Source organism: Coregonus lavaretus, assembly GCF_964263955.1.
Source record: "Coregonus lavaretus genome assembly, chromosome: 25".
NCBI classification, from domain to species: domain Eukaryota; kingdom Metazoa; phylum Chordata; class Actinopteri; order Salmoniformes; family Salmonidae; genus Coregonus; species Coregonus lavaretus.
This window is the reverse complement of record NC_140012.1, coordinates 41692230-41710409: the sequence shown is the minus strand read 5'-3', so window position 1 is coordinate 41710409 and position 18180 is coordinate 41692230. Positions and strand designations below refer to the sequence as shown.

At 42.4% G+C, this 18180-nt stretch overlaps 1 protein-coding gene across 1 annotated transcript; it reads right to left on the bottom strand.

The window, feature by feature from the left end:
* Positions 1 to 210: 210 nt before the first annotated feature.
* On the bottom strand, positions 211 to 16734 carry LOC311100468 (urokinase-type plasminogen activator-like). The gene is made up of 11 exons (XM_084141388.1): positions 16520 to 16734; positions 15656 to 15710; positions 13839 to 13940; positions 13470 to 13623; positions 13145 to 13248; positions 12787 to 12831; positions 6484 to 6676; positions 4836 to 4987; positions 4430 to 4570; positions 3819 to 3967; positions 211 to 1327 (listed from the first exon to the last, which is right to left on the bottom strand). The coding sequence occupies exons 1-11, from the start codon at positions 16583 to 16585 to the stop codon at positions 1133 to 1135; spliced, it is 1356 nt and encodes a 451-aa protein (XP_083997514.1). The 5' UTR covers positions 16586 to 16734; the 3' UTR covers positions 211 to 1132.
* Between the last annotated feature and the right edge of the window lie 1446 nt (positions 16735 to 18180).

Below are 18180 nucleotides of genomic sequence, written 5' to 3'. Positions count from 1 at the left end.
AAGTTCTCCAGCACAGACACACACACACACACAGAGTGCTGCGTGTCAAGTTCCACAACAGTTGTCATGACTTCCCTGCCAGGCTGAAGACAAGGTAAGCCCCCTCTACTCCCCACTCTGAAACTCACCACTCAGACCTTTTAATGATCGGGAGAGAGAGAGAGAGAGAGACCATTGTGCATGTTAAGTATTAGAATGTAGTCATGGAATAAGTATGAAATAAGTATGTTACAAAGTTTATTAGCTAAATAACTCAAAACAATAGTAATGCTAATGTTATTCATTGTGTGAAAAACCATGACAAATTAAAATAAAGATTCTCTGAGTTACACACAGATAATATTTCTTGCCAACAGAGATGGAATGCCTCTTTCAACAGCTGCAATTCAACACTGTAACAAGTCTCATTTTATGGGTTGAATGGAATGAGTGAGCTGTTGGAAAACTCAGGCTCACCACTATAGGCCTCTCATCAGGCACTAATAATGCTGAAGAATTCCAAAAACATAGGCTAAATGTTTTGCCATTAACTGACTAACCTCGCCCCTCAGGCTAATTGCTACCACATACATTGGTTCAACAGAAAAAGAGCTGGCTGATGGACAAGACTGTCAACTGACCACTACAAAACCAAACAAATCATCTTAACAAGACCTGTCATTGGAGGTATGAATCATTCCTTTCATCCAGGTGACAAATTTAAGGCAAAAGTCTAGACTTAATTATGTTTAAATTGCCATCGGGTAAAATATCTCAAGCCTTGTGGTTCAAGGTTGACCACTGGTCAATACAGATTCCAGATTCATGACTAGGTCGAGGATCCTGGGTGGTGAGGGTGGGGAGGGTGGTGAGGGGTGTATGTTATTAAGGAGGTAACCATATTACAAGCTGTCACTGGTGAGTCACTGGAAGGAGATTTTCCCACGTTTGCTACAGCAGACTTTCAAGGTTGGAGACGTTTTGGAATAACCTTGGATTTGTGAGTAATATAAAAATGCTGTATTGTTGCCCCGTTTGAGAAGACAGAAGAACAAAAATATGTTTAAATGACAGGAGTTAAAATACTTATATTCCTATATATGTACAATTTACACAACATGATAGACCATCTATAACAAAGACCCTAAGGAGGTTATTTATGTGGATACATAGACCCTGATGCGATGGAGGATAGGCCTGTGTTCTCCTCTATCCACTTGTTGTAGTTGGTCACTGTTGTGTACACGCCTGGGCGTAATGCTCTAGAACAACCCTCGCCCCAACTGACGATTCCAAAAAGGAACATCCGATTATCCACCTCACACACCATGGGCCCTCCGGAATCACCCTGGGAAGAAAAGAGGAATACTGTCTAATACACGGTGAAGTCCAAAAGTATTGGGACAGTGACACACGTTTTTATTGTTTTGGCTCTGTGCTCCAGCACTTTGGATTTGAAATGGTACAATGACTATGAGGTTAAAGTGTTAGCTTTAATTTGAGGGCATTTTCATTTAGAAATTACAGCACTTTTTGTACATAGTCCCCCCTTTTTAGGTAACCAAAGGTATTTAGACAAATTCACTTACAGTGGGGAGAACAAGTATTTGATACACTGCCGATTTTGCAGGTTTTCCTACTTACAAAGCATGTAGAGGTCTGTAATTTTGATCATAGGTACACTTCAACTGTGAGAGACGGAATCTAAAACAAAAATCCAGAAAATCACATTGTATGATTTTTAAGTAATTAATTTGCATTTTATTGCATGACATAAGTATTTGATCACCTACCAACCAGTAAGAATTCCGGCTCTCACAGACCTGTTCGTTTTTCTTTAAGAAGCCCTCCTGTTCTCCACTCATTACCTGTATTAACTGCACCTGTTTGAACTCGTTACCTGTATACAAGACACCTGTCCACACACTCAATCAAACAGACTCCAACCTCTTCACAATGGCCAAGACCAGAGAGCTGTGTAAGGACATCAGGGATAAAATTGTAGACCTGCTTAAGGCTGGGATGGGCTACAGGACAATAGGCAAGCAGCTTGGTGAGAAGGCAACAACTGTTGGCGCAATTATAAGAAAATGGAAGAAGTTCAAGATGACGGTCAATCAACCTCGGTCTGGGGCTCCATGCAAGATCTCACCTCGTGGGGCATCAATGATCATGAGGAAGGTGAGGGATCAGCCCAGAACTACACGGCAGGACCTGGTCAATGACCTGAAGAGAGCTGGGACCACAGTCTCAAAGAAAACCATTAGTAACACACTACGCCGTCATGGATTAAAATCCTGCAGCGCACGCAAGGTCCCCCTGCTCAAGCCAGCGCATGTCCAGGCCCGTCTGCAGTTTGCCAATGACCATCTGGATGATCCAGAGGAGGAATGGGAGAAGGTCATGTGGTCTGATGAGACAAAAATAGAGCTTTTTGGTCTAAACTCCACTCGCCGTGTTTGGAGGAAGAAGAAGAATGAGTACAACCCCAAGAACACCATCCCAACCATGAAGCATGGAGGTGGAAACATCATTCTTTGGGGATGCTTTTCTGCAAAGGGGACAGGACGACTGCACCGTATTGAGGGGAGGATGGATGGGGCTATGTATCACGAGATCTTGGCCAACAACCTCCTTCCCTCAGTAAGAGCATTGAAGATGGGTCGTGGCTGGGTCTTCCAGCATGACAACGACCCGAAACACACAGCCAGGGCAACTAAGGAGTGGCTCCGTAAGAAGCATCTCAAGGTCCTGGAGTGGCCTAGCCAGTCTCCAGACCTGAACCCAATAGAAAATCTTTGGAGGGAGCTGAAAGTCCGTATTGCCCAGCGACAGCCCCGAAACCTGAAGGATCTGGAGAAGGTCTGTATGGAGGAGTGGGCCAAAATCCCTGCTGCAGTGTGTGCAAACCTGGTCAAGACCTACAGGAAACGTATGATCTCTGTAATTGCAAACGAAGGTTTCTGTACCAAATATTAAGTTCTGCTTTTCTGATGTATCAAATACTTATGTCATGCAATAAAATGGAAATTAATTACTTAAAAATCATACAATGTGATTTTCTGGATTTTTGTTTTAGATTCCGTCTCTCACAGTTGAAGTGTACCTATGATAAAAATTACAGACCTCTACATGCTTTGTAAGTAGGAAAACCTGCAAAATCGGCAGTGTATCAAATACTTGTTCTCCCCACTGTATATGTGTGTTAAAGTAGTCAAAAGTTTCGTATTTTGTCCCATATTCCTAGCATCAATGACTACAGTACATCACGCTTGTGACTCTACAAATTAGTTGGATGCATTTGCAGTTTGTTTTGGTTGTGTTTCAGATTATTTTGTGCCCAATAGAAATGAATGGTAAATAATGTATTGTGTCATTTTGGAGTCACTTTTATTGTAAATAAGAATAGAATGTGTTTCTAAAGACTTCTTCTATATTAATGTGGATGCTATGCTACCATGATTACGGATAATCATGAATCAATCGTGAAGGATGATGAGTGAGAAAGTTACAAAGGCACAAATATCATACCCCCAAGACATGCTAACCTCTCACCATTACAATAACAGGGGAGGTTAGCATTTTTTTGGGGGGGGGGGGGGGGGGTGGTATGATATCTATGACTCTAACTTTCTCACTCATCATTATTCACAATTAATTCATTATTATTTGTATATATAGTTATACTCGAAATACAGAATATTTATCATGGAGAAACACTCTCCTTATATTGTTCTTACATGTCTCTGTTTTCAATAACTTTGAATGGCATTATTTTCCAAATACACATTAACTGCTGAAGAGAAATTGTCATTTCAAGTCACTTCTGCAGATCATACCTTGCACGCATCTTGACTCCAGTCCGGTGTCCCAGCACAGAACATGTTATCTGTGATCAGGTTTCCGTAGTACTCCTTATCTGAGCAGACATCATGGGCCAAAAGGTTCACCGTTGCCTCCCTCAGGTACTGTGAATTGTACCATAAACCTTCATGAAGAGCGGACACAGTACAACAAAACAATGTTTGAGACATTTAAATGAGTGGTCTCAGACTCCGAGTTTTCTTTTAGATTGTAAACGAATGGAAAGGCGGGGCCTGATCCTAGATCAGTGCTCCTACTCTGGGGTGGGCGCTTAGAGAAGCGGAGGACGGAGGGTTGATGGTTCAAATCCCAGCTCAGACAAAAAATCTGGTGCGTGGTATCATCTTCAATACCATTGCCTGCCGTTGTCACTTTGAGCAAGGCACTTAAACACCTATAATTGCTCCAGGGGCACTGCACTGTGCCAGCCCCTCGGGGGGTGTTTGTGTCTCAGGGGGGTTGGGTTGTGAGCATAAACACACATTTGTAAGTTAATGGACTTGTCTTCCCCATAAACTTGTCTTCTCCTACTCTGAGATGCTTTTATGAATACGGGCTCTGGTGTGTTGTAGATGATCCTCCTTACCCTCCTTCTGTCTTCCGTATCCAGCTATCTCACAGGAGGATCCCGCGTTGAGGGCCTGGCGTGCCGGGGGCAGACAGACAGTCCTCACAGAGCTGCTCTCCTCTGCACACTGACCATCTATAGCCTTTAACTTCAGCAGAGCTGTATGGGAAACGCATCAATCATCCACTCTGCATTATTATCATCATGACAGTCTGAAATACCATGACACATGTACTGAAGTTTCAAATTTGGCCTTCACACAACATACAAACTCAAAAATCAATACCACAGTGAGATGGGAATTCAATCGCCTGGTACCAGATCTGTTTGTGTTGTCTTGCTAACTCTTCTGGCCATTGGCGTGAGAGGAGTTGGCAAGACAGAACAAACAGATCTGGGACATAAAAACAGTGTTAATTCATACCGATGTCATTGTTGAAGTTGCCTTCACTGTTGTCGAACTCTGCGTGCACGATGACCTTCTCCACCTGAAACGTCTGTTCTTTGGTGTCGTCAGTCTCGTTGATGGCACTCTTCCCCAGAGTGACGGAGAGGCTGCAGGCTTTAGTGTGAGAGCTGTGTGAGGAAACCCCAACACAACACATCAAACCCCAACACAACACATCAAACCCCAACACAACACATCAAAACGCCAACACAACACATCAAACCCCAACACAACACATCAAACCCCAACACAACACATCAAAACGCCAACACAACACATCAAACCCCAACACAACACATCAAAACGCCAACACAACACATCAAACCCCCACACAACACATCAAACCCCAACACAACACATCAAAATGCCAACACAACACATCAAACCCCAACACAACACATCAAACCCCAACACAACACATCAAAATGCCAACACAACACATCAAACCCCAACACAACACATCAAAACGCCAACACAACACATCAAAACGCCAACACAACACATCAAACCCCAACACAACACATCAAAACGCCAACACAACACATCAAACCCCAACACAACACATCAAAACGCCAACACAACACATCAAACCCCAACACAACACATCAAAACGCCAACACAACACATCAAACCCCAACACAACACATCAAAACGCCAACACAACACATCAAAACCCCAACACAACACATCAAACCCCAACACAACACATCAAACCCCAACACAACACATCAAAACGCCAACACAACACATCAAAACGCCAACACAACACATCAAAACGCCAACACAACACATCAAAACACCAACACAACATATCAAAACGCCAACACAACACATCAAACCCCAACGAGTGGTTTGGTACCACTTTTACATTACAGCACAGAATAAAGTGGTAATAACATACTAAACGCATGGTAACAGGTTATAGTTACACACTATGAAAACATTAGCGGAATATCATAGCGTCAGATCAATCAGTTCAATCGTATTTATTTTTACCTAGGAGCAAAACGGAGCGTTTCAGCAGGTCCTTTTTACCTTAAGCTTTTTAACAGGAACACTTTGTTTTTTTTATATTCATTGATGATGTGCTGCTTTTGTGTCTTCATGTGTGTCCTTTTATTGTGTTTTATTTATTTATTGGGGTTGTATGTATTGTCTGCTGCAATCCCATGTCCCCTTTAGGGGGATTAACCTTTTACTGCACTGGGCTATATCAGCGTCACACAGAGTGTTTCTGGGTAGTCTTATACAAACCTACTTTGTAACAGAAGTATACCCCTCACACACACATGGTTATGGGCTTAAGAAAAAAGACATCTTTACAATGTCAGATATAGAGTTGAAATGTATTGAATGTTGAGTTCTCATCCCAATAATACACTTTATATACATCACAGAAAACTCAAATATAACAACATTTTTTTTATTTTTAAGATTTAATTATGAAATTATGAAAAATATTAATATAATTCCACCCATGAGGCCACTAGGTTATTTAACTGCAGGAAATGGCTACTAAAGTACGATCAATATCTCAAGAGGAGGTGGCCGGGTCCTATCATAAATGACACGGTATACCCTCACTGGCTTGTTACCATTGAGAAATGTCAGTGCTGCCTCTTACCTGTCAGGGAAGCAGTGGGCAGCAGACAGCACCCAGCACGGAGAGATCAGACTTCCTCCACAGCGGAACACATTCTCTTTAGAATGCCTGCTCCTCCAGAATATGGCAGCCATCCACGGGTGGGATTCCACAGTAGCAACTGTCCCTCCTACGATCTTCATCTGCTTCCCGGTACGCTGGCCACATGTGGAAGCTGTGAGAGAGCAACCAAATCAATTGAAATGAAAACGAGACTGATAAGAGCATGGAAAAAGGTTTAAGTTGCTTAAAATGTATATTCAAATTGCCATGTAAACTTAACAGAATGAGCACGGAAGAAGGGTCAAGGATAGTTATATACAGTGCCGTCTGAAAGTATTCAGACCCCTTGACCATTTCCACATTTTGTTACGTTAGTCTTATTTGAAAATAGTTTAAGTAGTTTTTTCCCCCTCATCAATCTACACACAATATCCCATAATGACAAAGCAAAAAAAGGTTTAGAATTATTTGCAAATGTATTACAAATTTAAAACTGAAATATCACATTTACATAAGTATTCAGACCCTTTACTCAGTACTTTGTTGAAGCACCTTTGGCAGCGATTACAGCCTTGAGTCTTCTTGGGTATGACGCTACAAGCTTGGCACACATGTATTTGGGGAGTTTCTCCCATTCTTCTCTGCAGATCCTCTCAAGCTCTGTCAGGTTGGATGGGGAGCGTCGCTGCACAGCTATTTTCAGGTCTCTCCAGAGACGTTCAATCGGATTCAAGTCCGGGCTCTGGCTGGGCCACTCAAGGACATTCAGAGACTTGTCCCGAAGCCACTCCTGCGTTGTATTGGCTGTGTGCTTAGGGTTGTTGTCCTGTTGGGAGTTGAACCTTCGCCCCAGTCTGAGGTCCTGAGCGCTCTGGAGCAGGTTTTCATCAAGGATCTCTCTGTACTTTGCTCCATTAATCTTTCCCTTGATCCTGACTAGTCTCCCAGTCCCTGCCTCTGAAAAATATCCCTACAGCATGATGCTGCCACCACCATGCTTCACCGTAGTGATGGTGCCAGGTTTCCTCCAGACGTGACGCTTGGCATTCAGGCCAACGAGTTCAATCTTGATTTCATCAGACCAGATAATCTTGTTTTCTCATGGTCTGAGAGTCTTTATGTGCCTTTTGGCAAACTCCAAACGGGCTGTCATGTGCCTTTTTACTGAGGATTGGCTTCCGTCTGGCCACTCTACCATAAAGGCCTGATTGGTGGAGTGCTGCAGAGATGGTTGTCCTTCTGGAAGGTTCTCCCATCTCCCCAGATGAACTCTAGAGCGCTGTCAGAGTGACCATCAGGTTCTTGGTCAGCGCCCTTCTCCCCCGATTGCTCAGTTTTGGCCGGGTTGCCAGCTCTAGGAAGAGTCTTGGTGGTTCCAAACTTCTTCCATTTAAGAATGATGGAGGCCACTGTGTTCTTGGGGACCTTCAATGCTGCAGACATTTTTTGGTACCCTTCCCCAGATCTGTGCCTCGACCCAATCCTGTCTCTGAGCTCTACGGACAATTCCTTCGACCTCATTGCTTGGTTTTTGCTCTGACATGCACTGTCAACTGTGGGACCTTATATAGACAGGTGTGTGCCTTTCCAAATCATGTTCAATCAATTGAATTTACCACAGGTGGACTCCAATGAAGTTGTAGAAACATCTCAAGGATGATTGATATAGAAATTAAATATGGTGGTCTGAGACAATATGGTGGTCTGTGGGGAAGGGGAACCATGTTATTGGTATAGTCAAGATTTGTTAAGGGGGGAATAACTGATATTCCCCGAACCTTGATGGAACTTGCTGATGATGTAGTACCAGGCCCCACTAAAATGTCCCCCGATGACTTACATTGTACTCTGTGGTATAATACACACTCTGGCCCTAGTAAAGAATATGAGGAAGCTCTGTTTAAAACCACAGAAAGGACAATAGGCTTGAAATGGTTTCATTATGATGACACCCATGCAGCAGCAGAAGTCGAATTGGGGCCACAGAGTCAGCAATTCTATAGAGAGAGATGGAGCCCTCATGTCTCCTTGGCAAAGGAAGCTCAAGAGGAGTGGTTAGATCTGGGGAAATGGGTGACACAGGCAAAGTATGTTAAAGACTGGCAGACTGCTCCTAACGGGGACCAACATAGCCAATCAACCGGCCGATATCGTAGGAAGTTGAATTGGAGAGCAGGTTGCACACCTGCTGTGCACCTAGACATAGGATGCGATAATTAATGACCAGACATTCTCCTCACAGAGGAACAAGAAAGTAAGTTTGAGATTGTACCTCTGGAGTTGTGGTCTAAGGGACCAGCCGATGTGTGGTTAATTAAGGGAGTAACTCCAGTCCAGGTTGTTCCGCGGTCAAACCATAGGCCATACCAAAAACAATATCCAATGAAACCAGAAGCCATTATAGGGATTACTCCCACATTTGACCACTTACTCAAAGGTGGAGTGGTAATCCCGGGGGATGAGGCACAGTGCAACTCATTTGTATTTCCAGTAAAGAAGGCAGCTCCAAGCAATGATTGGCGAATGGTAATGGACCTACAGGGGGTAAATAAGAACATAATTCCAAGAGCACCCTGTGTTCCAGACCCACACACTCTATTGAACCAATTGAAACCCGAACATTCTTACTTTACTGTGATAGACATAGCTAATGCTTTCTTTAGTATACCTGTACATCCTGATAGTCAAGGTTTGGCTTTACCTTCAAAGGTCAGAAATACACGTACGCGAGACTTCCACAAGGTTATTCGGAAAGTCCTAAAAAAAATTCCCAGGCTATCACACGTAACCTGGGAATGTTTGAACCCCAAGAGGGGAGCCAAATTTTGATATACGTCGATTATATACTGGTAGCAAACCCCTCGAAGGAGGGGTGTAAAAAGGATACTCTCCAGTTGTTAACCTTTATGGCAGGACAAGGGCACAATGTCAGTAAAAAGAAACTACAAGAGGTAATATATCTAGGTCACACGATAACGTAGGATGGGAGAACCCTAAACTCCTCAAGAAAAACGGCAATATTAGAAGCTCCTAAACTTCTGAATAAGAAACAAATGATGAGCTTTTTGGGAATGATAAATTACTGTCGAGCATGGATTCCCCATTATGCATTACACACTGGAAAATTGAGTGATCTTATCTATGGAAAAGCTATGGCAGCACATGATAAAATAATCTGGAATAACGAGGCTGATTTGCAATTTGAGGAAATTAAGCAATTATTGACCTCTTCAACGGTGCTGGTGTTTCCTAGATATGACAGACCATTCACTCAAACTGTGGATTGTAGAGAGGGATATATGACATCAGTACTGACACAAAAACATGGGGACAAAAATAAACCGGTAGCATATTTTTCTTCAAGACTTGATGAGGTGCCTCAGGCAATGCCTGTCTGTTTGCAATCAGTTGTGGCAGCTGCTAATGCAGTGCAGGATTCAGCTTCAATTGTACTATACCATGATCTAACCTTAAAAGTTCCACATGCAGTGTCAATTCTGCTATTGGAACACAAGATGGCGTACATGTCACCAGCACGACACCTATCTTGTATGATAATATTGCTGAACATGCCAAATCTAACTATTGAACGATGTACAACGCTGAATCCTGCAACATTAGTTCCAGTTGTGAATGATGGTAGTCCCCATAACTGTATTGAAGAAACTGAAAAAATTGTACTACCCAGGCCTGACTTAACAGACTTATTAATTACGCTAAAACAGGTAAAGGCTACGGATGAGGGAATGTGGTACATAGGATTTGACCGCAAATGTTGTGAAGACCCATTAGTGACTTTCTGGGTAGTAATCAACCCAGCAGATGTTACAGACCTGACAAGTGAGATATCCTCTTCAACTGGGGCACCCTATAGAGTACACCTCTCTGAGGGAGGTAGTGAGACCGGGGCTGTGGTGAAGATAGTGCAAACTGAAGGAAGTAGTACAGGTGGAGACTGGATATAGGGATCCTAACCTGTGGTTAGAATGGATCCAGTATACGGCAAGAACTATGTCCATAGACGACTGTTACGCCTGTCGGACTGCCAAACCAAGGTTAACAACTACTCCTTTCCCCTTGACGGGCTTTAACGCTCCGTCAGGTTTATCCTGCATGGTTAAATTGTTCAAGCCACCTGGGAATGTGGTGAAGGAGTCTTGTAGTAACTTGCACTATCTGTATCCCCCAATAACAAAGTCACCCCGACCTAGGTTACCTCCGTTTGAAGTCTCAGGGGATTCTTATTATTGTTTTTCTAGGACTAATAAGACAGGATACAGGGTAGGGCATCTTAGCTCCTGCTCCCACACAGAGAATGCCACTACTAAAGAGACCATGACTAATCTCTCCTCTTTGTTACAGCCAGAGGATTTTAGGAACCAAAATCAGGCCCGTGCTGACATCTGGTGGTTGTGTGGTAACACCAGATTGTGGCCCCACCTACATACGAATTGGACGGGAACCTGTGCGTTAGCTCAGCTCGTAATGCCCTTCACTCTCATCAAACAATCCAACATTTCAGAAGAGGGTGGGTTGTCACGTAGAAAGCGGGACCTCCTCCCGGGATATATATTGATGGGATAGGAGTACCTCGAGGGGTTCCAGAAGAATTCAAAGCTAGGAATCAGATCGCAGCTGGGTTTGAATCAAGTCTTTTCTGGTGGTCAACAATTAATAAAAACGTAGATTGGATAAATTATATTTACTATAACCAGCAAAGATTTATAAACCACACTCGTGATGCAATAAAGGGATTGGCTGAGCAGACAGCGGCAACTAGCTTAATGGCATGGCAGAGTAGAATAGCTTTAGATATGCTTTTGGCTGAGCGGGGCAGAGTTTGTGTTCTGTTTGGATCTATGTGCTGTACTTTCATCCCCAACAATACAGCACCGGACGGCTCCGTGACCAAAGCGCTTCAGGGACTCACCACGCTGGCGAACGAACTGGCCAAGAACTCTGGTATTGATAGCTCACTGAACGGTTGGTTTGATCAAATGTTTGGTAAATGGAAAACTATTGTTGTAACTATTTCAGGCGCGGCAATCGCGTCTATGGGTATGCTTGTTCTTTGTGGATGTTGTCTTATTCCCTGTGTCCGAGGGTTGGTGAGCAAGGCGTTGGAGATGCAGTTTCCCAACAGATGGTGAGATACGGCCCATATCCCGGACTCTGACCTAAGGAATGAAGAATATGACCCACCAGGCTTGGTGGAGGACGACGACGATTCAGATTGTTTGAGACTGGATGAAACTTTTCTTAGTTCTAATGTGTGAAGGTTGCAGTGAAAATCTAATGAAGAACTGTGACTGGATGTTTATCTAGAACTATAAATCTCTAGTTTAAAAGTTATTGCAATGATTTTTTTGTGTATTAAAGTGTGGATAATTTAGTCAAAGGGTGGATTGACATAGAAATTAAATATATACAGGTTAAAAAGTCATGACTAAATGTTCCACCCTTAAATAGAATTGTGAAATGTTCTTATTTTAATTATGATGTACTAATTAACCAATATTGCATAATGTGATAAAGCAAAATGTTCTTCATTATAGGCTTAGACTGTTGTCTCCAGATAGTGGGTAAACAGGTTAGGTACCATTGCTAAAGAGTAACGGTTGCGGTTTCAATCATGAGGTTAGAACATAACTGTTGTAGGGAAGGAGGAAGTCTAGTCTGAGAAATCAGAATAGTTTATGAAAGATGATGAAGAGCGAAATTGTTGTTGTTATGTTGTAAAATTGTGAAACTAAGTCAGGGAGTGTCTCTCGGGACAAAGAATGTGTGTGTGTATATAATGGTGTTCCTCATTGTGAGGGGCAGAATTCTCAATGAATAAAGCCTGATGATTGTATGCTGGGCTGCTTGGTCTGATTATTAGAGATTTACAACCTCTGAGACTGAGTAATAAATTTTTGTTTTTGAAACATTGGGATAGAAATTCTCATAACAATGATCAATGGAAACAGGATGCACCTGAGCTCAATTTCGAGTCTCATAGCAAAGGGTCTGAATACTTACTGTAAGTAAATAAGGTATTTCTGTTTTTTATTTTTAATACATTTGCAAAAATGTCAAAAAAACGGTTTTCGCTTTGTCATTATAGGGTATTGTGTGTAGTTTGCTGAGGAGGATACATTTTTTCATTCATTTTAGAATAAGGCTGTAACATAACAAAATGTGGAAAAAGTCAAGGGGTCTGAATACTTTCCGAAGGCACTGTATTATATTAATAATTATATTCCTTTTGTACGGTAGAAAGACCAAGGAAATTGATCTCACCTGTGTCTGGTACAACGGGCTCAGCGGGCAGATAATCAAGTGGACCTGCAAGATGCTGGAGTTGTTACCACTTTACATTATAGCACAGAATAACGTGGTGATAACATGGTAATGGTATGGTTACATGTTACTCACAATCAAAGCCTAAAAATTATGAAAGAATCAAACAACAGTTACGAGGTAAGAGAAAGAAAAGCAGCTAAATACCTCCACAGGTATGCTACTTCTAAATACCTGTCTCCACAGGTACGCCACACCTAAATACCTGTCTCCACAGGTACGCCACACCTAAATACCTGTCTCCACAGGTACGCCACACCTAAATACCTGTCTCCACAGGTACGCCACACCTAAATACCTGTCTCCACAGGTACGCCACAGCGAGGGATATCACAGTATTCCTGCACCCGTTCACCACCCTTCATTACATTACACCATGGACGCCATTTGTACTCCAGATTCCTGAAGTAAAAAAAAAATGAGAAGATTTCCTCCATCAAATGTAAATAACATATTGTATGTACACATTTACATTTATGAACAACCAAGTGTTGAGTGGAACATCTGAGGCCCAATCTCAAATTGCACCCTATTCCCTACAGAGTGCCCTGTGGGCCCTGGTCAAAAGTAGTGCACTATATAGGGAATAGGGTGCCATTTGGGACACAGATTAATTAAACTACCTGCAGTAGTTGTGCCTCCCGGAGGAGACGTCAGACCCCATCAGGCGTTTTCTGGTGTCCAGGTCCCACTCCACACACCTGCGTCCACTCTCTGACCGAGACACTTTACCTCTGTAGAACATCCCAGTGCCTGTGTAGCAGGTGGCTGATGTATCTGAAGGAAACAAATTAAATAATAATAATGAAACATATTGATTGACTGATTGATTATGTTGTCCTTCATGAGGAAATTATTTCCACAGCTCACAAGTTAGATGTGTACACACACAAGTCACATAGAATCTTAACAATAAATAGATTGTTCCCCCGTCAATTCAAAGAGGTACAGTAGTTGTTAAGTGTCCAAATGTGAAAAAAAGTGTTCCTTACCTAGCTCACAGTGTTTGCCACCGTAACCATCTGCGCATAAGCAGAACATGTGTTCTCCGGACAGGGCGGGGACAGGGGTGCCACCGTGACGACAGAGGCCACCTAGAAACAGTAACAAAAAGAGTGATAAGCTCTGTGTGCATATGGTGAAGATATATTTGATTGTTGCATACACAGTGAGGGAAAAAAGTATTTGATCCCCTGCTGATTTTGTACGTTTGCCCACTGACAAAGAAATGATCAGTCTATAATTTTAATGGTAGGATTATTTGAACAGTGAGAGACAGAATAACCACAAAAAAATCCAGAAAAACGCATGTCAAAAATTTTATAAATTGATTTTCATTTTAATGAGGGAAATAAGTATTTGACCCCCTCTCAATCAGAAGGATTTCTGGCTCCCAGGTGTCTTTTAAACAGGTAACGAGCTGAGATTAGGAGCACATTCTTAAAGGGAATGCTCCTAATCTCAGTTTGTTACCAGTATAAAAGACACCTGTCCACAGAAGCAATCAATCAATCAGATTCCAAACTCTCCAACATGGCCAAGACCAAAGAGCTCTCCAAGGATGTCAGGGACAAGATTGTAGACCTACACAAAGCTGGAATGGGCTACAAGACCATCGCCAAGCAGCTTGGGGAGAAGGTGACAACAGTTGGTGCGATTATTCGCAAATGGAAGAAACACAAAAGAACTGTCAATCTCCCTCGGCCTGGGGCTCCATGCAAGATCTCACCTCGTGGAGTTGCAATGATCATGAGAACGGTGAGGAATCAGTCCAGAACTACACAGGAGGATATTGTCAATGATCTCAAGGCAGCTGGGACCATAGTCACCAAGAAAACAATTGGTAACACACTACGCCATGAAGGACTGAAATACTGCAGCGCCCGCAAGGTCCCCCTGCTCAAGAAAGCACATATACAGGCCCGTCTGAAGTTTGCCAATTAACATCTGAATGATTCAGAGGAGACCTGGGTGAAAGTGTTGTGGTCAGATGAGACCAAAATTGAGCTCTTTGGCATCAACTCAACTCGCCGTGTTTGGAGGAGGAGGAATGCTGCCTATGACCCCAAGAACACCATCCCCACCGTCAAACATGGAGGTGGAAACATTATGCTTTGGGGGGGGTTTTCTGCTAAGGGGACAGGACAACTTGACTGCATCAAAGGGACGATGGACGGGGCCATGTACCGTCAAATCTTGGGTGAGAACCTCCTTCCCTCAGCCAGGGCATTGAAAATGGGTTGTGGATGGGTATTCCAGCATGACAATGACCCAAAACACACGGCCAAGGCACCAAGGAGTGGCTCAAGAAGAAGCACATTAAGGTCCTGGAGTGGCCTAGCCAGTCTCCAGACCTTAATCCCATAGAAAATCTGTGGAGGGAGCTGAAGGTTCGAGTTGCCAAACGTCAGCCTCGAAACCTTAATGACTTGGAGAAGATCTGCAAAGAGGAGTGGGACAAAATCCCTCCTGAGATGTGTGCAAACCTGGTGGCCAACTACAAGAAACGTCTGACCTCTGTGATTGCCAACAAGAGTTTTACCACCAAGTACTAAGTCATGTTTTGCAGAGGGGTCAAATACTTATTTCCCTCATTAAAATGCAAATCAATTTATAACATTTTTGACGTGCGTTTTTCTGGATTTTTGTTGTTGTTATTCTGTCTCTCACTGTTCAAATAAACCTACCATTAAAATGATAGACTGATCATGTCTTTGTCAGTGGGCAAACGTACAAAATCACCAGGGGATCAAATACTTTTTTCCCTCACTGTATCTGGTGGCGTAGAGCTTGATTGAGCTAGATGTACCTGATTTCCTTCGATAGGGGAAATTAGAAAGCTGTCTTTTCTGTCTCAGCAAGCCCTGTGAAGAACATACATCTGTTATGAAAAGCATCATGGTATGATACAGCATTGGCTCGACACAGATGTAGTATTGTTATGGATGCTATGACATCAGACAAACACAAGGTTACGTTCAGTGGTGCAAAATACTTGAAATTACTCGTTTTTTGGGGTATCTGTCCTTTACCTTTTATTTTTTTGACAACTTTTACTTTACTACATTCCTAAAGAAAACAATGCACTTTTTACTCCATACATTTTCCCTGACACCCAAAAGTACTCATTACATTTTGAATGCTTAGCAGGACAGGAAAATGATCCAATTCACACACTTATCAAGAGAACATCCCTGGTCATCCCACTGCCTCTGATCTGGTGGACTCACTAAAACACATGCTTCGTTTGTAACTGATGTCTGAGTGTTGGAGTGTGCCACTGGCTAGCCGTACATTAAAAATAACAAGGAAATGGTGCAGTCTGGTTTCCTTAATATAAGGAATTTTAAATTACTTTTGATACTTTAGTATATTTAAAAGCAAATACTTTTAGGCTTTTACTCAAGTAGTATTTTACTGGGCGACTTTCACTTGAGTCATTTTCTATTAAGGTATCTTTACTTTTACTCAAGTATGACAATAGGGTCCTTTCCCCCCACTGGTTATGTTTTACATTCCTCTGACAAACACAGAAAGCAACTTTGAAAATGAATCTTAAAATACTAATAGACATGGCAAAATGAACACAAGCTGAGAAATATCGAACATTTTGAAAATAAATGCATTCCCAATGTGTTGCAGCGTAAACACAAGTTATACACTTCTTACTTACCGTCTCAGTCTGTGACACCCATGCCAGGGTTGTTGTCAAAATCAGCAACAAAATACTCCTTCCCATCGCTCTCTCTCTCTGTGTTGGGTAAAGTATCTATTGTACTACTTGCAAAAAAAAGAGTTTGGAGAAATCCTGTGGTCAGAACTTCCAGTGATTCTCAGTAGCAGTCCTCGGATCTCACGGAGGGGCAAAATGTTGCTCTGCTGCTTATGTAGAGTGAGGAACAGATGTGATTGGTTAAGAGGGAAGCTCGTTGACATGTTCGGCATGTCTAAACTGTGTGAAGAAACACTATGGGATCATCAAAGGAAAACACAATCCTTATTGATGATTCATTTTTGATTCTACAGAATGAGTTGTGCTCAACAACTGTCAGGAAACATGCCAAAACACGTTGATGATTACGTACAGATGTAAATAAGTTAACTGAATATGAATGTTTTAGGGTTCCATCCAGATCCAGTATATGGACTATAGACTGAATATCTAAAGACCATGTCAAGTAGAATACTAACCCTTGTCAGTCTGTTTTTCATTGCACATTAGATCCCTATGGGATTTCTACTTGGGAATACCTCTGTTTGGTTTTCACACACGGTGACTAAACCACCAGTCACACCAGTGAAACCATGAGAATCACCTAACCGATCCCAGTTTGGCAATGCCCATAGCCAAATGATGTCCGGGCATTGAGAAGACTGGAACCAAAACCCAATTGTTTTGTTCCACTCCACGATATCAGAGTTAAATGGAAAAGTTCTGTTTGGATCCAGGCTGGCTAACCTCAACCAAAATAAAAATAGTTTGAAGAATATGTAAACGGGTGGAACACAGGCATTCAAAAACAGGAAATGAAACTCTTTAGTGTTGTTTATGAACAATATAGAAAGATTTATTCAACCCAACACTTTACTATTTGTTCAGTGCATATCTTGCACACCTTTAACTATTAGAATTTTCTGAAATGATGGGTAACATACACTGAGTGTACAAAACATTAGGAACACCTGCTCTTTCCATGACATAGACCAGGGCTGTCCAACCCTCTTCCTGGAGATCTACTGTCCTGTAGGTTTGACACAACAGTGGGAAGCATTGGAGTCAACATTGGCCAGAATCCCTGTGGAATGGTTTCGACACCTTGTAGGGCGTGGAATCCCCGATGAAACGAGGCTATTCTGAGGGCAAAAGGGATTAAAATCACCTGAGCTGACAAGATTAATAATGTGTCATTCTGCCCTGAGCAAGGCAGTTAACCCACTGTTCCCCGGGAAGCTGATGATGTGGATGTCGATTAAGCTTCAGAGGGGTTGGGTTAAATAAGGAAGACACATCTCAGTTGAATGCATTCAGTTGTATCCCCTTTTCCCCTGTTAATTCTGCAGCCTTAAGTCTGACAAAAGTGCATGTGCTACCAAAGAGCCATATTTCATTTATCGGTAGTCACCATGTCATTGTAATACTCACTTTGCTACCACACAATCAGGTCAGTGAGTTTGATGGATCAGCTACAGTAAATTACTGTGAACTCAATAATAAACCACTTGTAACTAGGCGACAGTAAGTAACTGAAAATTAAACATTTACTTCCTGCGAATCAGCTGTCATTACACTACTGGAAAATGCACAGTAACCTCGTAATAGTGCAGCTCTTGATT

Coding starts and splice junctions, on each gene's coding strand:
- LOC311100468 (XM_084141388.1), bottom strand. CDS start 16,585: ATGGGAAGGAGTATTTTGTTGCTGATTTTGACAACAACCCTGGCATGG. Junction 4,571..4,835: donor CAACTTCAACAATGACATCG/GTATGAATTAAC, acceptor TTTCCCATACAG/CTCTGCTGAAGTTAAAGGCT. Junction 1,328..3,818: donor GGAGTCAAGATGCGTGCAAG/GTATGATCTGCA, acceptor TTTTCTTCCCAG/GGTGATTCCGGAGGGCCCAT.